At 33.1% G+C, this 23,867-nt stretch overlaps 1 protein-coding gene across 3 annotated transcripts in view; it reads right to left on the minus strand.

Moving 5' to 3' along the window:
• Elp2 (elongator complex protein 2) overlaps nucleotides 1-23,867 on the minus strand; it is a 36,647-nt gene that overhangs the window by 12,104 nt on the left and 676 nt on the right. For 2 of the 3 annotated variants that reach the window (XM_076504715.1, XM_076504716.1), the window contains exons 2-10: nucleotides 13,904-13,991; nucleotides 9,871-9,935; nucleotides 8,723-8,870; nucleotides 7,437-7,517; nucleotides 4,871-5,005; nucleotides 3,787-3,951; nucleotides 2,806-2,901; nucleotides 742-842; nucleotides 349-471 (exon numbers count right to left, since the gene is read on the minus strand). In XM_076504715.1, coding sequence (XP_076360830.1) covers nucleotides 349-471; nucleotides 742-842; nucleotides 2,806-2,901; nucleotides 3,787-3,951; nucleotides 4,871-5,005; nucleotides 7,437-7,517; nucleotides 8,723-8,870; nucleotides 9,871-9,935; nucleotides 13,904-13,991 — 1,002 coding nt within the window. The remainder of the gene's footprint in view (nucleotides 1-348; nucleotides 472-741; nucleotides 843-2,805; nucleotides 2,902-3,786; nucleotides 3,952-4,870; nucleotides 5,006-7,436; nucleotides 7,518-8,722; nucleotides 8,871-9,870; nucleotides 9,936-13,903; nucleotides 13,992-23,867) is intronic. The other variant, XM_076504717.1, reaches the window with a different exon arrangement.

Raw genomic sequence — 23,867 nt, forward strand, 5'->3', positions numbered from 1 at the left:
TCCATACAAAGTGATGGTTCATAGAATAATTAACATCTTCTTAACTAAAACACATGACTAACAACCTTATGAGGAACAAGACATTACAATGACAAAGACTGTATTTATTTTAATTGTTACTTGATTTGTATTTCTAAATTTCTCCACTGTAGCTTTTCATTTCACACATGCTTAAACTGAAATACACCTAGGTATTATAATATAAAAATTTAGGAAAATGATGCATACATATGATACTGAAACATAATTATTGCCTTATAATAATAAAGTGTAATGTTCATGATCATTGTGAAAAGGTATAGTGAGTCTTCTACCAGAAATGTAGAAAGGCTGATAGCCACAACTTACTGAATTGTAATGCCACAAGTGAAAAGCTCCATGGTAGCCGTGAGCAAGAATTGAGTTTCCATCAGGACTGAAGACTCCTCCATAGAACCCTAGTGTGTTTCCACCCACTTCCCCTACCCTCACCTGGAACACAGAAACATACAGACTTCCAGAGAAATCCTAAATGCTTTTATCCAACACTTTATACATATATATATATATATCCATTAAGACCATTTTAGCTGCAGTTTAGTAACCATTAATGACACTGTAAACAATGTTTACAGAGAGAACTGAGACATTTTGCAATTGCTGTACAAAAAAACTGCACTAATTATATGGAATTACAATTCCTTTACCTCACCATAACTCAGGTTACTATTCCTTACACAACATGTTCTAGTAGTTTCTTACCTTTTCCAGCCACACTCCAGATTCTTCATCAGGTTCCCACAAAATCATTGTTTTATCCATTGATGATGACAGCAGTCTCATCGGTTGAAATGTCCGATCTTCTGAAAAATCATTACCTCTGTATGAATTGCCAAAGAAAAGTGCTCCTTTCTATTCATAAACTTTCTAGTTTAGGTTGCATATAGCAGAAGTGTCAATTGAAAGTTCTTCTACAAAAATCCTACTACAACCTAATGATGGTAAAACATTCTCATAATGTTGTACTATTTATTTTCCTTATAACTGGTAGCACATTCTGTACATAGTAAAAACTGAATTAAAACTTACAGTAATGTAGCTAAAATTGTTAACATTTGCAACAGGTTCCTGTTTACTTTTAACCCATTCGTGAAAGGTCAAAGACAAAAACCTGTATGTCATCATGTCTGTTGGCTTGCATTCAAAATTTTATTAAACTATTATTTTAGGAATTTATGTCATTAAGTTTGGTATAAAACTGTAGATTAAAATTCTAAGTTTAATATTCTATTGGAGTTAATTTCTTAATTTGAAAGTAAATATTAAAATAACACACCTAAATATAGATTTTTGTGAGTCATGTGATATGTTGAATGCACTCCTGGTTTATGTCAGATGTTTGCAGTGTCAAAATACTAGGTCTATAGCTTTGTATACAAATTCAAATTCCTAATATTAGCAAATTAAAATATAAAATAAGAACCTCATATCTCTTTATTTTGTTGAGATATGTCTTGTGTACTGAATCAAACACAATGGCCCAGTTCACTTCTTTCAATTTTTGGAAACTGTCCCTCACATACACTTATTTTAATATATGAGATGAGAATGACAAATTGACAGCTTCTAATGTCCCCTAGTGGTTTTCTCAGCCGTTTTAACCTGTCAAAAAGTTAACTTGTTCTTTCAAACCAAGGTTTCATGGAAGTAGGTTGTGTCTTTAGTTTACTCAAAGTTTCATATTTTTTAAACCTAAACACAATTTAGTTACTAAGCTTGATAAATTATAGTGGAATTCTATTGTATTGATCGAGTAATTTATGACTTTTTTGGTTAGTTGACTGCATAAATAAACAATCTAAAAAATATTTTGTTTCATATCCTCTGCAAAATTTTAAAAGCCTTTGCAACCAAGTTTAAATGTTGTAGCTAGATGAGATAACTGTTTTCTTTATTTATCATTCTATATTTCATGAAAAACAAGTTTAATGACACATTTCTAAATTACAATAATCTGTATTCATATACAATGTACAATAATTGAAATGTGACTGCATTTTATAAAATACTAGTCCACAGCCTACAGGGTCACTTTGTAAAGATTAAAGGTCAGTCTTGTATTACTAGGTACGGTAACATGAATTCACATGCACCACATCAATAAAAGTTATGTAATGTTAAACATTTCTATTTTGTGTAACAATTTGTAGTCATTCTAGCACAAAAAGAAGTATAATTTATAATTTTTTCCTAAATTTTTTTATGATGATTACAAAGTCAGTCAAACTGACAGACCCTACATAGTTAGGGTAGAGAAAATAATAGAAAAAATATAAAGTCTTACTTAAAACAAACGTTTGAAATGTGTTTAGGAGGTTTTATAGATTACACAAATAATATTTAAGATTTTGGGTTTTTTAATCATAACTTGAAATCACTTCACACTTAGACTAATAACAAAACAGACTCGAAATTTTCACAAACACATCTTTAGTGAAAGTACTTTGATAAGGAATCTGATATTTAGTGGTAGAGTTTTAGTAAACATTACAAGTTTTGTGAAAATACAGTTGCTCTATCAAACGTTATAAATACTTAACATGTGTATACGAACTCATGTATATTATACTGAACCAGTTGTAACTGATCCCATAGTAACTGAAGAAATAAGTAATTTGTTCTAGAATTCATTTTAAGATGTTGATAAAAAACAGAACTCAATTTGCATATTCAAAAACATACACATAGAACAATAAATTTACACCACATGCCAAACAGAAGTATCACTTATATGAAAATGCTGTCATAAAGCTCCTTATTCCTTACCAGCCTGTTGTGGAAGTTGCCAGTGTACACTGTATACCCAGTCTTCGTGTCCTGTAAGAACAGATTCTAGGGAAACTGCAAACAAGTATTCTTTCCCTGGAATTCACAAACATGATCCAAATTAATTAACATTCTTATTTGACCCACCTCCAAAAACTCCATTAAAACAAAATTACAATTAGTCAGTTTCAGTTAAAAGTCATCTATGATAATTCACTTCAAATAGTCCTCTTTTATCAATTATGTTTCCCATATTACATAAAACATAAATATTATCAAATACAACTTTACAATCTACCATAAATATCACACACTCATGAAATATAACACAATAAATCTTAATAACAACAATGCAAGTATAGTTATGGTTTAATATATAAAATGTATTATGTCTTAAGTGTGGACTTCGAAAGTGGATTATACATTTATTTTAAACCCTTTGTATATATTATAAACAAAAGAATTGCTTTCATGTGCTTTAACAATCATATGGAGAAAACTTCAATTCACTAAATACATGAATGAACAATACTTGAAAGACCATTCTATTAATTGGTTTATTCACATTCTAAAACGAATTGCAGAGAAAATGACTCTCACAATACATTAGTTATCACCTATGATAAAAACACAGCTGAACAACGAGCACATTGCATTAAAATGTAAAAATAACAAACAAACATGAAGTACTAAAGAACTGATGGTACAATATTCATCACCAATTAATTAATCAGCTCAAGAAGCACACTTCAATATAAATTTTCTGTCTATAAAAAGTGTAATAACTATGAAAAAGAAATGTAAGTAATACAAAATTTAGAAAATTCCCTCTTCATTAATGTTATTTTATTTATAAGGCATATTCCAGTCACTTTGGTGAGTGTTAAGTGTTCTTTTAAAAATGTGTCAGTGTTTCAGTGATAGTTAATCATCAGCATTGTGATAAATGACTTTTAAACCTCTTCTGAGCCAAATACCCACCTGCACTATATGCCCACAGCAAGTTTTCCTTCAGTTTTATTTCCTGTATTGCATGTACAGTATTAGAAGAAGAAACATCTTGAAAACCAGGTTGCCTTGGAGAGACTCTCCATATTCTAAGAAAGCAATCTTGTGAGCAGGATGATAGAAGGAGATCACCCATTTCTAGAAAGGAAACCTAAACTACGTTAGTGCATAGTTATAAAGCATAAATGAATTACAAAATGTTCCATGGTAACACATCAACTCTCCTAGTTTTCAGATTGTTTCTTTCAGTTTCATAGTTGTTTAACTACGGAAATAACCCTTGAAACACAAGTATAATTAATTGTGACAAAAAATGTGTCGTTCTATGTGTAACACAGCAAATCATCACATTATTATAAATATGAAAATTCACTTTTTTTTTTATTATTCGTGAAAATGTAATTTGTTTAACAAGTTTACTACAAACATGCTTTGAGGTTGAGGTACGGAGAAACTTGGCTTACCAAATTTTATTAATATCAATAATGACTGGAATCCATAAGATTTGTCAGAAAGATTAGAAACAGTCATTATATTCTGTACACAAAACATACAGCTTTTACAAAATTGAAACGACTGCTGTGAGAAGACAGTTTTGTATAAAGTACAAGAATAAAAAAGTTATAAAACTCTTTATACATTAACAGGTGCTAGAGAAAAAACAATATTCAAATGGTTTTGGTGAAGTGATTTAATCACCATCTTCTTAATCTCAACCACCAGAACCACCACCACAATACTGAAGTTACAATATTATCAATAGAGAATATACTGATGAACAGTACAAAGTAACAGAAGAACACATAAAGGAATATGGAACTTTAAAAATTAATAAACAATTAAGATCTGCCTAAATACTGAAATAATGGTATTGTATTGAAGTACATACTTTTAACATTAATCAGATCAAAAGACTAGTCTTATAGTTAACTCTCTTAAAACTGTCATTTCTGATTAGATTAGGCCATTTTCATCCTAGTCTAATACAAGAGAAAAATATCGTGTATTTCTCAAGATTATTTGATAACTCAGTGTCTTGAAACTTAAAGCACCTTACCATCGATACAGAAATCTAGACCCCTGACCCAGTCTTCATGACCAATTAGTGAATGTACACAAGAAAACAATTCTTTGCTATCTTGAACAAACAGCTGTATTTGCCCGGTATCCCTTGCCACAGCCAGCAATGGTGCTGCAAAATGTATAATTATGTACAAGTTTGGTTACTCTGGTACATGATACACACACACAAAACTTCTTTAACAGGTAAAAATATAATAATTAAGTAGTTAGAATTGAAAAGCTGTAATGGTTCTTGGTTCCAATATGAATTCTTAACACACTTAGAACCCTCAGAGTTATGACTCATCACCTGTGTAAATTAGAAATTAACATTTTGTAATGTTAGTATTCCTTACAATTGTTTGATGAATTTGGACTGAAAACACTATTAAAACACAGAATAAATCAAAATTATTGATTGCAGTTCACTTGGGTTAAGGAATTTAGCTTCTGCTTAACATTGGTGGGAGATGAGTGTTCCAGAATATATTTAAAACTCATAGATAATTGAGGTTTGTAAATATAATTATCATATCTGTGGTAAAAACACAATGCAATGCTCCAGTAAAAAACAAACTTTCCATCAAACTATTAATAGGGCTAAAAATACAAATTAAACATGAGACACACTTTAATAAATAATATTAAACTTTACCCTCAGAAGTTTCAAAGTATTTTTTATGGTTCCTTCTGTTTTTATTATAAATTTCTTTCTTCCACTATATTAAATTTTTAATATATTGTATCTGCAGTAAACATATCTAAGCATCACCTGTATTTATTTATATGTACATACATATATTTTTCTTTCAATACTTCCATATTAGTAATTAAATACTGTAATATTTATTACAAATGTAATAGAATCTGAGTAACTGTGAACTTATAATCATACTGTAATGGAACTCATATGATACTGGAAAAATTTTTATTATAAATTTGTGCACTCCCAAACTTTGAGAAATTTTTATCCTACGTGCATGTAGATTTGCAATAGGGATCACAATTTCCCCGTTTCACTTCCATTTCTCACCACAGAGAACTTTTTCTCCATTTTCAGGGTGCAGGTATGATGTCATGAAAATGTCACACGTGGATCTAATGCACTGACGCCATGGGTAATTAAAAACAATCTTTCTATTTACAAAATAGTAGAAATAATCTTCCAAAAAATAACTTTTAAACTAAATGAGTAAATCTAAAAACATCATTACAATCACTTGAAACTTACTGTGACAAAGAATGTGAAGGATTTGAACCCCAAACAAATGTTATTTACTTTCATCACATATGTAAAAACATGCAAACTATCTTGTACTCGTAACAGAAAAAAAGAGCCTATTATAAATTGATAGTTACTCAAATTCTGTAAAAATTCCAATAAATTACCACATATCATTATTAATGTGAAAATATTGACATAAACACTAATATTTAATGGATTTTTGATAGAAAAACATCAAATAAAATTATTAAAATATTTTGTGGTAAATACAACAAAATGTATTACATAAATATAAGGAAGTAAGAACTAAAAACCTTTAGCTTAAAACTTTTAATAAACATTTTCAGTTCTTAACAAGTGTCAGTAAAATATCAAAATTTATGGTTGAAACAATCAAAATTTTGTAGTCACATGTATATACACAAGAATGCCAACTAAGAAAGTTAGGAATGTGCTAAAACAGTAGAAGGAGCTAGCTGCACAAGTATAGATGGTTCTGTACGACTGGTGGAGGGTAGTCATATGCTCAGAAATAGCACAAAAGAGGTATGAAAGGCTAGTACACTGTAAGCTAAAATGTTTTAACAATGCTTAGAGGACAAACCAGGATTGAGACAGATTTGGGTGAAAACTACCAGTTCGGAAATTGTTAATTACATTGGATTGTATAGGTAATGTTAATGGGTGGAGGTTGGGAGTTATATTAGTTGGGTAACTGGGTAGGTTTTTTTTATACTCTTATATTGGAATAATCTATCTACTTTACTACTAATTAATTTCAGTTTTTACTGTATAATTGGAGCTGAAACGTCAATGTCAGGAGGTAAGATTACTTAATTATCTCCAGTAGTGGGACATTATTAATTTTCTTTCTTTCATTTTATATTTATTTGGAGAGCAGCCACTTTCCAACAAAAGTCTGCAGGTGGTGTACAGTGATATAAATGTAGGATGTTGGGGGGCTTCAGCACCTACATCTGGATCTCCGAAATTAATCTTAATTTACTCTTATATATACTTTTTAATTATTTTGTTTTTTCTTCTTTCTTAAACATGTGCAACTAGCAAATGGAAATTAAGACTGGTAAATAGTGTATCCCCACCTCTATGTGGGTCCTACTTCCACAGTTAACTCCAACTCCCACATTATATCTTGTGTCCCACCAAGCTTTTTAAAGTATACAGCACTTTTGTATTAGTTGTTAAAGCTTGCTTTGATAAGATACACACACACACACACACACATTATACACATGCATACACATACATACATTATTATGCTAAAAAGACTAAAATCTCAAAAACAACTTTTCATTCTATAAACATGTTTTCTCACCTGTAGTTCCAGGCAATAATGTTAATTTAACATTTAAAGCAAATGCATTTCCAAATGACACTGTCTGTAAACAGTCTGGTTCTGGAAGAAAAAATGCTCTTTAGTCACTTTCAAACACAAACAAAACATATAATATCAATACTGTTATGATATGTAAAGACTATTTAGTGTAGTTATTATCATTTTATTTTGTGAATTAATATTTTATAACAGTTTACGTCTGTTTTCATACAACAATGGGGGAGTTGACTCAATAATAGTTACTTTTTGTCACTCAATTTATTCACTATTTTATAATTATTTCCAATAATACAAATATAATAACAACACATTTTGGTTATTAAATACTAGTAACTGATTACTTTACATACTACATTTTAGCTTCTGATTTGCTGCTGTATGCAGAGAAATCCTAATAAGGGGTTTACAGTTTGCCCCTGAACAAAAAAGGGATATATTTTTTTAATGATTGGTTTAATAAGGTTTAATATTTTCATTTTAAATTAATATCACATATCATAAATTTGTGATTAAAAGTTTTTCCATAATTCAACATTTAGCACCAAATTCCAGTATAACTCACAGTCACTTGGACAATAAACAAACATTGAATAACACCAAGATTGAACAAATTTCTGTCCTTCATGTTTACGTATGGAAGGGACAATCATATGCACTTTACAATTACAGGCAACATATTAAAAAAAAATAGTCGTTTTCAGTTTATAACTACAGCAGAAATGACCAGTGCTATCAATGTATTAAATATAATATAATCTGGATTGGTTGATTTGTTTTGCAAGTCAATTATTCTTACCACAAGGCCTGCATGTGAAATACTCTAATCACCAGGCCAGGGTAGGCACAAGTGTGATATAATAACATTCAGTAGTTGAATTTAGGTTTCAGTAACCGAGTAGCAAGGACTACTAATGCTGACATGTTCACTTTCCTTCAAGGACAACACATGAAAGAACTAGCAAAAAATGATTTAGGCCACTCATCATCACAGTGGAAGACTGAGCTACTAGGTGTGTAAATTGTCATTTCTGTTAAGCTTTGAATGCAGTTCAGATTAACTTTCACTCTTTTTATGCATGCTTATTTACATGTTCCTTGTATTCATCTTGAAATAATTACTTTCAGGCAATAATGTAATTTGTTAATACCGTTTATAGAAAGTTATAAAACATTTTGTGAATATGACTAAAACAAGTACTTAAAAGTTATTTTCTTTAAAGAACATAGTGCAACATTAAAATACCATAAATTACTATACTGATTACCAGTTTGTTCAGTTCTCTTCCAGATTTTCATTGTTGAATCAGCTGAGGTTGTCACCACGAACAAAATTTCTGGATCTCCTGGCAACCAAACTGCATCAGCAGTAGACACCACACTAGAGTGACCACTAAATATTACTTCACACTGAAGCTGGGAAAAAAATTATGAGCAATTATTTTAATTCATGCAATTATAACAGTTTCAATGATATTCACTTCTTCACTATCTGAAAAGCTTATTCATACTTCAACTAGCTCATAACAAAGCTATCTTCTTGATTTCATGTTTATAAAAACTTGCTGGTAAGAAAATAATTTTCACCTCTACTGAGTAATTTAAAAAGTAAAACAAAACCTGACTGAATATTTTTTTGTCCATGTTACCTATGACTTATTGTACCTTAAATGACTGGGTAAGTCTGAATCTATCAGAGAAGCAAATTTAAAGCTGAGAAGAAACTGGATTTAATTGAAGAAGTTGCAATATACCTAAAGGCCTAATTTGAAACTATCTAAAGATAAGTTTAGAAATTATCTGAGAAGAAACTCTAAATCTAACTGAAAAGTAACTTTGAAGTTACAAGAGGAGAAAGTTAAAAACTAACAGAAGGGCTAATTTAACTCTTTGTGAAGTTATATTACATTATGTTGCTAACCCTCGTAAACAATGTTTTTTTATAATCATTAGCAATGGAAAACAAAAACAGCATCATTTAAAGCTTCAACCATATATATTATATTGATTCTGGATACACAAAAAGTTCCCTATCAAAAACAGAATTAACTTTCTTTTTTTAAAAAAAATACAGAAAAAATGTAAATTAACCAATTTTTTGATTTAGCCAGCATGTGTGATTGCTTCTAGTTTAAGATGAGTTTTATGTTTGAAATCCATGGTTTGACAAATCAAAACTTGTATTACTAGAATGTTTGTAAACAAGTCAAAGATTTATCATTTCCACATAAAATTGGATCCTTTCTTTGAAGTTACGGACCTTGTCCATCATCTATCTTGCAAAGAACCATAAAATTGGAAGGTAATTGTTTATACAGTTATTTTAAGTCTTTATATACAAATATTTACAAATGACACTTGTATATAAAATATACACTAACTTACTAACATTCAGTTATGTAACAGAACTACTTACAGTGTGATCTTTCAGTTTAGATAACATAGCAGTCTTATCAACTGATGTGGACAGAACGTAAAATTCTATATAAGGAAAAATGATCTTATAATAAACGTGTATAAGACATAACATGTCAAATATAAATTTCATTACATGTATATACAGTATATCACAAATTTGATAAGAATTTATATAAAAATAAACTAAAACCATGTTTGACTAAACTATCAAAAAAACAACTGTGTGAAATGTTAAGAATTACTCGTACATGTAATTTCAACTTAAAGTATTGAAACAAACACATAATGCCAAAAATAATAAATTCAACTAATAAATTCTGAGATTGAAAAGATATTTAACAGTATAGATTAAACAGTTAATAAGTAAGACTTTAGCAACATGGGATGAGGGTATTTTTATACATACTAATATAGCACCCACTTGATTTCCCAGGCCCACCTGAGAGGGTAAGCATACTCAAGCCTAGCGCAGTCACTAGATACCCAACTGCACAGCTGTGGTCCAGCCAATTATATTCAAAGATTTTCAGAGAAGCATTCATACAAACATTGGGTAAGACCTATGAGTAAACAGCACTTTAAAGGTGACTTCCCCTGTATAATATTTTGGTTGTAAGAGCCACACCCACTTCTGTTTTTCAGTTTTTCATCCAGCATCACAAAAAATTTTGGGGTAGAGGTGAAAAGATGCATCAGAGTCCCCTTGTAAGAAGAAACAATATTTTATTGCTTCTCTCAGTTTTAGGATTTGAGAAGTAGAACTCAGTAGGCTCAGGTTTATTTGGTCCTTGCATCCTTCTATTGCTATACAACCATTCTTTTTTTTTAATTTACACAAATCTACTCCTAATTTTCCCATATCTAAAACATTCTCAGGGCCTGTTACATAGAGATGCATATAATGAATGTCTTTATCAATTTTTCAGTGATCATTTATTGTGCCTCTGTTGTTAATTGCACAAAACACTTAAATCATCATGTTACTTGTTTCTATTTATATTACAAAAGTTTCAGTTGAATATTTTGTTTCTTTATCGCAACAACTTCCTGTAGAGACACGTCAATACCACAAGACTTGTACTAATATAATTGTTTTTTTCACTCATTTCATTTTTCTCATTCTTGCTTTCAGTCATTATTAATTATTCTATTCTGATATTGCCCCTTAAAGTGTACCATTCTCAATGATTATATTGCTTTATTTCTTGTATTCCTAGTGACATTTATCAGCCCTTTGAGAAAATAGGTGTGCTGTGAAATTTCTTTAAAACAATGTATTGAACTGAGATTTTGGTATATGGCCTTTTTTATTATAATAAAACCTTAACATTGTACTGTTGCAGATAAAATGTATGTTATCCACAATGCATGTTTGTTTGTTTCAAATTTTGTGCAAAGCTACACAAGGACTACCTGCATTAGTCATCCCTGATTTAGCAGTATAAGACTAGAGGAAAGGCAGCTTGTCATCACCACCCACTGGGAGATCTTTGGGTATTCTTTTAATAATGAATAATAAGACTGACCATCACAATATAATCCCCGACAGATGAAAGGGCAAGCATGTTTCTCATGATGGGGAATCAAACCTGAAAACCTCAGATTGTAAATTGAGCACCTTACCCACTAGGCCATGCTGGCCAATGCATGTTTTATTCAACATCAAAAGAGCTTTCTTTTTAATGTTGATAATGTTGAATAAAAATCAGCAAGTCTGAAATTTTGAAACAGATTTAACATGCATAAAAATTGAGTAACCACCCAGATCAATAGGTCTCTATCTTACTCATTGCAGTTCTTGGCTCAGAAAGATTCTCTCATCATCATCTTAGTTTTTTATATCATTTCATTTTGGAATTAATGAAGGTAACCTTAACCTCCACACCCACCCCTCCCAAGAGTTCTATGTCGTCAGTTGTATCCTCCTAGGAGTCCTTATGTCTTCCCTAAAAAAGTGTTAAACAGGTATTTAAGCTTCTGAAGGATTAATCAGCAAGTTGGATTAAACATTTACTAAATATCAAAAAGTAAAAAGAAGATAGCAAATGAAAAAGTAGGGCTCAAACACACGTTACAAAATAAAATTCCATGACTTTTTCACAAATCATAATCATATTTCCAGGACTCTCAAATTGTGCTAGACATTTTTCTGGCATTCCAACAGATTTGCCCACCATGAAAACTGTAACACTGTTGGTTCTTATGAATCATAAGATTTACTACATAGCACTGACTGATAAATTGATGTAGCAAACATAAAAAACATTTAGAGGCCACACATGTACCAGCTATAGTGAATGGGTTAACAGTTTGGGTAATGTATCACACAATGACAAATCTACATCTCTTGATATTGAAAATGGTTGGAGGTGCTGAGAAATTTCTCTTGCTTAGAGGAGCTTTGACTAGGCTTAATGTCTAGGCTTAAGCAAGAAGTCATAAGTTTCAATATTGAAAAAATAAAATAATGTGATATCTATGGGATTAGAAAGTTTGATGACAAGAAACAAACTTGAAATAAAAATGTATCTCAAAATGGCTGGTATGGGTATTAATACTTTTACCAATAAAGCAGAGAACAATGTTTCAACCCTCCTAGGTCATCATTAGGTGAAGATGACCTAGGAAGGTCGAAATGTTGTTCTCTGCTGATCAATAAAAGTATTAATACCCATACCAGCTGTTCTGAGACATTTGACTAGAGCATGGTTCAACATATAAGACAAGTGAAGTGAAACATGATTGGAAAAATAAATTATTTGTAGTTATAGACACAAACACAAAGCTCACTAAACTATCATGAAATGATGCACTATTATTTTACCCAAAATGCTTTAGTAAAATCAAAGTATCTTTAGTGTGTTTTATAATGAATTTCTTTGTCACATTACTCTTGATGCCTTCCCCTCATTATTGTAAAACACAAGCAACTTGGGTTTATACACAAGTTTTTTTCTGTCAGACCAAGATCCATGAAGAAAACAGCTGTTTCACACCTTACACCTTTTGTTTTAAATACAATTAATGAGTGATTGGGGTAGGAATGTATAGCTTAAACAAAATATATATCTTGAAATACATTTTTGTCAAATATTTATAAACTCAATAATGAATGATTGTCATCATAACAAACTAAACACAAAACTGTTTATGACCTTAATCCATAACTAATTTTTAAAATAGTTTACACCTTGTTACTTGCAAAAAAACAGTAACAATAGGAAAATGTACTTGAAGTAATTTTTTTTCAAAAAACAGTTGACTTGACCATTTGAGTAGAAATGGTCTTTGGTGAACCTTTTATTTGCTCTGCTTGATGACTTTCAGAATTTCATTTTGTAGAGAGAACAATTTTGATAGCAAAATCTCTCATAAACTTCAAAAGTAACCATAAGGAAGCTATTGATTTCCATATATAACATTAAAGACCTGGGAGATTGGCTTCAACCATCAACCTAATAAGAAAGGAGGATATGCCTGAAGCTTATTAGAAACCTCTGGTGGTCTTCAGACCTCCTATCTTTTTGGTTCTGTGAAATACATTACAAGGTTTCAACAGAGACCATTGATAAAAACTTGGAAAGCACAAACATAATTTTTATTTGGTAAAATTAGTTACCTGTGACAGTTCTAAATATAAAATGTACTATCTGAAATTATATATTGTTATGTTTAACTAAATGCACACTGTTTTAATAAAAATATGAATCTGAAGAGCTAAATTCAGTACGAGCTGTTTGCTTATACTTTCTATCTTAACTTTTGTATGAATTATAGATGATTCTGAGTGATCAAATGACACATTATGAACTTCCCTACTTTTATAATCTTTTATTGACACTAATGTACTAATTTGAAACAAAAGTTCCTCACCAAGAATTCCAAGATACTAATTTTACCATAAATATAAATAATTATCAGTTATTTAACTGGAACAGAACTAAATGCCATTATATAATAACAACAATATTGTCTTACACAAGAATTTCATGTTTGGTAAAATACTGACATAAAAATTAACCGTAAAGTACCTTGATCATGCTGTATCCACCTAACTGAAGTTACTTGATTTGTATGTATTGCAGCAGTCTGAATAGGCTGCCCTGTGGTGCTTGAAAACTAAGGAAAAAAAAAAGATAAGTATTCATCTGCTACTCAACCAAAATATGTTTTTACATTGGAACAAAAAATATTCACAACAAACTTAATTTCAGTGATTTTTATTGTGGTATAATCTAGAATGCTCCAATTACTACACATCAATAAGTAACCTTGCATGTCTGGATACTTAAAGTGTGTAAGGATTTACGTGTTATACAGTAGCTAATTATGTCAATATTAACCTTCAAATGAGATAGCTGTATATTTTCGACATCTATTCTCTCACAGAAAATTTTACTTCCCTTTCAAAATTTAATTTATTTATTGATCAAAATGAAATCCTCAATACATGACCACAAAACTATAAAATTTACTGTAGTTTAATAAATTATTCAGCTTTAACATGTGATTTATCAGTCTGAATTGTAACAGGGCAATGTTTCAAAAGACAGATAAAATACAAACATATACACTCTGAGTTAATTGTTTCATCAAAAGTAGAAAAAATATGATATGAAACATAACCACTAGTGTTTCAAATACTTATATGAAAATATTTTTCTACAGTAAACTACTTCTAACTATGATGAAGTTCTTGTCACCAAGCAGTCAACTGATTAAATTTAGCACACATGGTTCATTAGTTTAACTAGTGGCAAACTGTGACCTTTTAATGTAAACACTTTTCTAACTAATTCTACATAAAACTAAAATTGAGTCTTGATAAATATAGCCAGACGCATTCAGTGTTTTATATATAATATCTGTCTTTAATGGCTCTTGATACCATATAAAAGAACTTTCATAAAGCATAAATATGATGCATTCACCCATCCTATTATGACAAAGCCAAAAATAATGTCTGTCAGTATGTCCAAACTACTAGCTAGAAGAAAGGCAATGTTTTTTATTTCCTTCTTGACTGTTTAATCAACAAATAGGTCCATCAAGTATTAGAAAATATCACTGACTGCCCAGCTTTAATTTAAGCCAGTTGATTATTGTCCTAAAAGTAAAAATAATCAGAATATTGATTACTCAACTGTTGGAATAACTGAAATCAGTAATACTTTATTTGCTTGAATACAAAGTACACCTAATTTTGAAAGGTTAAATTGAAGATTTTTTTTTTTTCACATTTCAATTGTACAAAATTCTTGATGACTGGAAACCCACTTGAAACAAAAGTACATCTCAGAATGGCTGGTATGGGTAGTAACACTTTTATTGATGAGCAGAGAACAATGTTTTGACCTTCCTAGGTCATCTTCAGGTTAATCTGTTAATACCCATTCCAGCTGTTCTGACATACAGTTCTACAAAATGTATTAAACAGTTTCCTCATATAGTAAACAAATCATTTTGGGAAACCTTGCACTGAAATTTTAAATTGTGTGTGTCAATTTTACAAAAATATGTGTGGTAATACACTAAGCTGATAATTCATCTTCACATAAATCTTTGCCATTGCTAGAACTGTCACTTCATTTGCATTAATCAGATTTCCTTCCTTTAACTTTAACTTCATTGTTTTCTCATTTCCACAACGTGACACCATCTGTCCCGTCCATTGCACGGCAACATTTTTTGAAACCTTTAATGATGTTTCATTGATTTTTGGTGGTAGCTTCTATTAACATATCCAATAAAATTGAATGTGTGTGAATATAAGACCCAATCAATATTTTGGGAGATATATGGAGGGAAAAAAGTGCATCATATTCAGGCAAATACAGTAACTGGAAATGTTTGTAAGAAACTAAAGCAGGATTTAAATGAAATGATAGAAGTAACAACGAACAAAACCAAAAAAAAATAAAAATAGAATTTTATATTTCATACACTAATTACAATTAATGAATTTCATTGTAATTTCAATTAATCATTACTTTATGTGATAATAACTGGAATAGTCACTACTTATAGGTAGTCGATAATACTGATTAAGTTGTCCTTACTTTGTCTCACCATGCCTCACAATATTACCTACTGGTTGTCCTCTCAATTTATTTATTTCAGCCCTTGCACTTTTCATAAACTTGGTGTTTTAACTCATAATTGTGTTTAAAAAAAGTTATTGTGTACGTATTTATATATCCTTATATTGTATCAATTTTTTTATTGTTCAGAACACATTATATAGGTATTAAGCACAACACGATCTTTGTTTTAAAAATGACAAAAATTTCAATTTGTCCCAAGTAATATGAGGTATATATGTTATACCTAATATACTTTTGGATAGTTCTTCACTATTTTGAAGGTTAACAGGACTAACGTATTATGTATAGTAATATTCACAAGTAGAGAAAGGATAAAAAAAATATTGTGATATAAACAAAGAATAATGTTGTTTTTATTGTGTACACTGTAGCTTATAATGTTGGTGAAACAACTTATCAATCAGGCACAAATAGTTATCTTCAGGATTTAAGAATGTGAGAAATACATCTTGATGAACATGAAAGCTGAGACATTTACACAAATTGGTTCCACTTAGGAATTTATGAAAAGCTTGAGGAAGGGATAAGTTGGTTGGTTGGTTGGTTGATTTAGTGTTTTATGGCCCATAGCAACTAGGCTATCAGCACCAAACATCTGGTGAAAAGGTAAAAGTAAAGTAAACTGTAGTAAAATTCATAAAAGGAAATAAAGGTAACACAAAACTAAGTTTAAAAACATAAATAGCATAAAACCAATGTTGACATCTAGTCTACAACAATAAGAGAGAAACTACAGAAAGAAAAGTTGAAAAGGGCTTTCTGTAGCATAAGGGTAATTATCATAACCCGCCAGAAAGACTAACAGGTAAGCCCAAGAACCTGAAGTTGGCCTTTCCAGTCCTGGTTCCAGGTGTTGTGTCATTATGGCCATTATCAAAAGGTAAAGTAATACAAGTTTTAAAAGACATGCAGCAAAATTGTAATAATAACTTGCTAGGTTAATTAATGGGTAGTTCAAACAGCAGCATTAGTCACCTGAAGTTGGCCTTTCCAGTCCTGGTGTCGAGTTATTTAATATTACGGCCATTTTCTAATTTTAAATCGAACTAGAGAAACTGTGATTCTTGAAAGGGAACCACATTAAAAGAGGTGTAATACATAAATTAAAAAACTTAAATGACATTAAAAAGATTAATGGCCATTAAAAAACCAAACTCTTAATCAAGGTGGACAGTGTCACAATCACCAATAACACTGTCTAACTTAAGGGACAAACCTTGGGACATGTTTAATATGGTGCTGTCATTGAGAGTCAGAACAACTGCAAGAAAGTAAAATGTGGCTTATTGTGATCTGAGTGTTACACAGACTACACACTGGTGCATCAGTTCCAGATAAAAGAAAACGATGAGTTGAAAAGTTGTGGCCAATGCAGAGTCCAGTTAGAACAACTTCCCCCTTCCAATCCTTATGGAAGCAAGTGGCCAAAGTCCAATAGAGGGTTTTATTTGGAAAAGCTTGTTTTAGCATTGCTCACTCCAAATCGATTGCCAGCTGGCATGGAACTGAGCCTTGAATACAGGACCATAGTCCATGTATGGAATAAGCACAGTGGTGATTGTGCCAGAGCAGATAGATTTGGCTGCCATGTCTGTGAGCTTGTTCCCGTGAATACCAACGTGGCCCGGTATCCAAAAAAACCGGATAGAAGTAGATGTTAAACAGAAATGGGCCAGTCAGTTTTGAATAGCAGCGAGAACAGGGTGTGAACCAACATGAAGAAATTCCAGGGCCAGTAGAGAACTAACCCAGTCAGTATAAGTAGTGCAATCCAGGGCAAGAGAAATAGCATACAGTTCAGCAGTGAACACAGAAGCTGTAGAGGAGATTCTGTTTGCAACCACCAAACCGCAACAAACCATGGCAGAGCCCACAGAGTCACCTGATTTTGAACCATCCGTATAAATAGGAATGGTAAGATTGTTCAAAAGATGTTCAGTAAATAAAAGAAGGTACTTCCAATTGGGAGTATCTACTTTTCCCAGATGACTTAAAGAAAGGTCACATTTTGGGACTGTAATAAGCCATGGTGGGATGGGCTGACCAGTGGATACTACAATGTTATCCAAGGACAGACCAAATTCATCCAACTGTGCCTGGATACAAAGGCCAAAATTAGCAATGACAGATCATTTGTTCTGAAAAAGTAAGGCCCACCGAGAAAGGAAAACACAAAGGGTTGCTTTGATATGGAACAACGTTTCGAAGCATATAGTAAAGACAGTTGCAAATGGCAAAGGTTTAAAGAAGGTTCATGAGACTCTATGTATGAGCTCTAAACTGAAGAAGTGCAGAAAGCCCCAGTGCAGAGCCAAATTCCTTGATGATGAATGGGGTCCAGCATCTTTAAGGCCAAAGATCTGGCAGAGCCACAGACCAGTGATCCATAATCAAGTCTTGGTCAAATAAGAGTACAATATATCTTTAGCATAGAACATCGATCCGCTTCCCAAGTAGTGGAAGAGAGGACATGGAGGATGTTCATTGCTCTTGTACATTTGACCCATAGCTGCTTGATGTGTGGTATAAAGGCCAGCTTACGATCAAAGATAAGCCCCAAGAACCTGGTTTCAGGGACCACAGGCAGCACAACTTCACTGATATGGAGTTCAGGATCAGGGTGAATACCCTGTTGGCAGCAAAAGTGCATACAAATGGTTTTAGAAAGAGAGAAGGTAAAGCCGTTTGCTGTGGTCCACTTCAGTAAACAATTGAGAGCAGTTTGTAGCTGCAACTCACTATATCTCGTGTTCGACAACTGACATGAGATGTAAAAGTTGTCAACATAGAGCCCGCTTGCAACAGTGAGAGGGAGTTGTTCAGTGATGGCATAAATCTTTATACTGAAAAATGTGACACTCAGAACATAGCCCTAAGGGACTCCAAGTTCCTGTAGGAAAGAATGGGAAAGTGATGTGGTTTGAAAGTATGGGATATCTGCAGAAAGTATCCCAGGCCCATTTTGAGCCTTCCATGCCACGTGGCAGGCAGGATTCCAGCACAGACGAGGATATAGTGGAAAACATGTCGACTTTTAGGAATACATTGAGCAGCTGCTTCTATAATACAGTCAGTTACTGCTGCCACACAGTCATCTATTGATGGCTGACAGACAATGGCAAAATCAAGTTCTGCAAGAGCAGTGAAAGTGGGCCAGTCTGCCTGATCCAGCTTCCACTGGGGCACATGGTTTGGGTGGCATCAACCACAGCCAATCTCTCTCAAAATTATAGGAAAATGATCACTACCTCATGGATTATTGTCAACCCTCTATGAAAAATGGGAGAATAATGAAGGGGAGCAAACAGAGAGATTAATAGCAGTAAACGACTGACTAGGTGCATGAAAATGAGTAGAAAACCAGTATTGAAAATAGAAAGATTGTGATCAGAGAGTGTATGCTCTTCAGAGCAACCCTCCTATCAATAACAGCACTTTCCCAGAGGGGATGATGTCCATTAAAGTCCCACAGGAATAAAAAGGCAACTGTTCAATGAGAACATCAAGGCCTGATTGATCACATCTCTCTCCAGGTGAGAGGTAGAGAGAACAAACAGTGATGGTATGACCCAAGGAAACACGGATGGCTAAGGCCTCCAAGAATGTGTTGAGTGACAAAGACAGGGTGGGCACATGGTGATCAACCAACAGTGCCACCCTTCCATGCACTCGTCCATCATACAGCCTGTCATTTCTGTACAATGAAAACTGCTGAAAGATGACTGTATTAGCAGGTTTCAGAAATGTTTCCTGTAAGAAAACACATACAGGATGGTAGGAAGCAATCAGTGTTTTGATGTCATCCAGATTAGAACGTAAACCTCGACAGTTCCATTGTATCACAGTGGCCATTTTTAATGACGTGCAGGTGAATTGGCTGGAGTACCCTTCTGTTTACAACCACGTCTTTTTCCGTTACTGTCCTTATTTGAGAGAGGTCTATCAACCTCCGTGGATCTTGCCCTGGGTCGATTTGGCAGGACTTTGTTGTTGGAAGGGGATTCCAGTGACTGGTGACACAAACAAATGATTGTTTTGCATCTTGGGGTAGGAGAAAAAGATGTATCCAAAGAAATGCCTGTACCTGCAACAAAAGGATGTGGATCTTGGGGTTTGTTGAAATGTATGAAAGGGACAGAGATGGGTGTAGAAGTGGATTCCTCAACTTTTTTAACCATGGAGGTCAAAAGACTTTTCATTTGTTTTGAGAATGATTCTCTTGGGGGCACAGAGTGATCTGTCTGCATTCCCACTGTAGTTGTGAAATGAAGTGCAGCAGCATATGTCCAAGGTGGAGTGGCGGACAGCAATTTCTGAACCTCAGGATAACTAATGTTATGAGTCGTTTTCAAACTCTGCACCTCTTTTTCCTCCAACCATTTTGGGCAAGAAGGAAAGTAGAAAGGGTGGGAACCATTGCAGTTGACACAATGTGGGTTCAAGTGACACTCATAAGCATTGTGGTTCTTGCCACCACAACGAGCACATGTCAGGGAACCACGACAGGACGTCTTTGAGTTGCCATACCTCTGACATTGGAAACATCGGAGAGGGTTTGGAATTAATGGCCATACCCTGCAAATTAGATAACCTGCCTTGATGGTGGCAGGTGCACGTGGTGATGTAAATGTCAAAACAAGGATATTTGTCAGCAGTGTAACTCCATCTTTGTGAGTGGAGATGAACTTTACTGCAGAAACTCCTTGAGTGGAGAGACCAGCAAGAATCTCTGACTCGGGGACATTCTTCAAATCCCTCTCAACAATAATTCCTCGTGATGAATTCAAGGTAGCATGAGGGGTAACCTCAATAGGTACATCCCCAATTGCCTTTGAATTCAAGAGGAGTTCACTGTGTTGGGATGTGGATGTTTCAACCAATATGTCTCCAGATCGAAGCTTCTTTACTGACTTTGGAGAGCCAGCAAGTCCCTCTAGTCCCTTCTGAATAAAAAGGGGGGACATTTGCCCTAAAGTTTTTTTCTGAAAGAGAATGTAATATAAGAAAATGGGGTACAGGTGTTACAGATGTTGAAGATTGCTGCTCAGAGTCTTCAAGACGTGGTCATTTACCTATTGACTCTTTTTCACTATTTTATTTAAATTTTTTGTTGGAGGATCCACAGGAAAAAAGGAAAATTTCAGTACCCACTGACCCCACCTACCATGGAACCCTACAAGGGGATGCACTACAATATCATGCAAGGACATTGCAGCAATGCCAGGGTTTCATGAGCACTATACCCAAACACCAGCATCAGACACAATGTCCACAACACCAGGGAGAACTTCCAACACTAGTACTTGGTTGACTCTAGCCAAAGTGGACCAGCCGATTGACCCAAGGGGGTTTACCCAAAGACTGTTTATCTACAGAAATTCAAGGCCAAAGTGGTGTGTTAGGGTTGGACCCCTCAACCACCAGGATACTCTCCTCCCCTTCACGGGTCACCACGCACGGCAAACATATTGGTGGATGTTTAGATCCCAGAGAAGGTAAACTTAAAGAACAGAACCTTCCCTGGGAGGTCCCCTCACCAAGTACAGAAATCCACACCAACAGGAGGAAAAAAAGGAAATTTTGGTGCCCACTGACCCCAACCACCATGGAGCCCTACAAGGGGATGCACTACAATGTCAAGCAAGGACACTGCAGCAACACCAGGGTTTTGTGAGCACTATACTAAACTCCAGCATCAGACACAATATCCACAACACCTGTTGAGAACTTCCAACACTGGTACTTGGTTGACCATAGCCCAAGTGGACCAACTGACTGATCCAAGGCTGTCCGTTTACAGGAATTCAAAGCCAAAGTGGTGTATTAGGGTTGGATCTCTCAACCACCAGGATCCTCTCCTCCCCTTCACGGGTTGCTACACGCACGTCAAACTTGGGGGTGGATGTTTAGATCCCAGAGGAGATAAACTGAAAGAACAGTACCTTCCCTGAGAGGTCCCCTCACCACGTACAGGAATCCACACCGAGGGGGGAAGGGATAAATTAAATAACTTTATTAGGGGTAATACTCAAACAAAGTTTGGATGGGGGCTGAGTGAGCACAGTTCTTTGAAAATGATATCTTGGATTTTGGAAGATGTAAGGCTAATGTATTCAATAATTAAACTGACAGTGATGTAGAGGTTTTCTTGCACATATTCAGGTTGCCACATTTCTATACTTTTATCAAGATGTGTAAAAGTAGTACAATGATAATATTGTATACATTGTTAGACCCACATTAGAGCTCAAGAAATAAACATTACAAGCAGTTTTATAATTTAATGATTATTCTAAAATCAAACAGTTGCATATATTAACCTAGAATAGGTTAATTCTAGCAAGTTTTGGTTAAAACTTGGTTTTAAAACTTTTTTTTTTGGTTAAAAAAGCTACAAAAGTGAAACATTGGTTACAATATTAACAAATATATTTGTATATCTGGAATGTAAATGGTGTTTTTTTCTCAACTTTAATCAAATCATGTAAATCCTTCCAGTATGGACTACAAATTTTTAATGACAACAAAAAATATTCTAGTTGTCCTTGATACTGTTAAGCCTTGATTCTTGATTAAGTTAAGGTCATTAAGATTTTGCTATAGTTTTTAAGTGTTTCCATGGAGACTGCAAAAATAAAAAAACACACACTGAGTTTGTGTAAAATAACTGAAGCTTTGATATCACATTAAGGAAGCTAAAATAATTGTGGCCTCTGAACTAAGGTATTACAACCAACAGGAGTGAAAACAGGCAAATTAGTAATACTTCCAAAAAATATAGGCTTATTGTAATAAGATAATTTAATATCATACAAACATAATGAAAGTTGCTTTTTTTTATGCAAGGTACCAGAATATTTTGACAAACAGGAAACTGTCTTCTCATACTGAATGTCAAAGATACCACTAAAGAAAATGTAATTTTAGATCTTGTCCTAAGTTCAGAAGAAAATATAGTCAAACATGTCATTCTGATGCATTAGTACTTAAGTACTAATGATCATATATGTAGAATTAGCTACTTAATGCTAAAGACCCTGGTGGTTCAAATTAGTAACACATCAGCCTGAAATCACAGGAGGGGGCTTGGTATAATTGGTTAAAACCATGGTAAAACATCAGTCTGAAGCCATAGGAGTGGGCTAAGTATAATGAGTTTAAACCCTGTGAAACCACTCCTGAAACCACAGGAGTGAGCTTGGTATAATGGCTTTAATCCCTGGTAACACATCAGCCTGAAGCCACAGGAGTGGGCTTGGTATAATGGCTTTAATCCCTTCTTGGAGTACATTGCTTTAATTTAATTTTAAATTGTTGAAATAAAAATTTGAAAATAATATTATAGTTTTGTAAAGTTTCAGACATACTGACTGTGATATTATGAGTGCACTAAATAGGCATATAAAATAAAATTTAAAAATATGTATACTGTGATACACTGATAGAAATGACAGATATACACTATGATATTACTAAATGTATATGATGAATAAATCTGTAATTACATGGTGGTGATATGAAACAGCTATTTGGAAATTTTAAAATGAAATAAATAAAAGATTTTAAAGCACTTTTCCATTATTTTCCTTTTCAAATTCTACTATGAATCATTACACACTATGAATAAGGGGATATGGGTTCAAACACAGTTTGAGATATTCATTTTGACCTTTTTCACACTGTTACAACATTAGGCATTTAATAATTCAATAATTTTATTAAACTGTTTTGAAATTATATAGCATGCCTTCTAGGTGACATAAAAATACGTGCACAAGAATAAATTAATAAAACAAAAGGTGTAAACCCTTATTATAATCAATAATACAGTTTTGAATATTATAAACCTTTCAATACTATAAGATGAAGAGGTTACAATATTCTTTCTGTT

The sequence above is a fragment of the Tachypleus tridentatus genome, chromosome 6, assembly GCF_004210375.1.
Source record: "Tachypleus tridentatus isolate NWPU-2018 chromosome 6, ASM421037v1, whole genome shotgun sequence".
Taxonomy (NCBI): domain Eukaryota; kingdom Metazoa; phylum Arthropoda; class Merostomata; order Xiphosura; family Limulidae; genus Tachypleus; species Tachypleus tridentatus.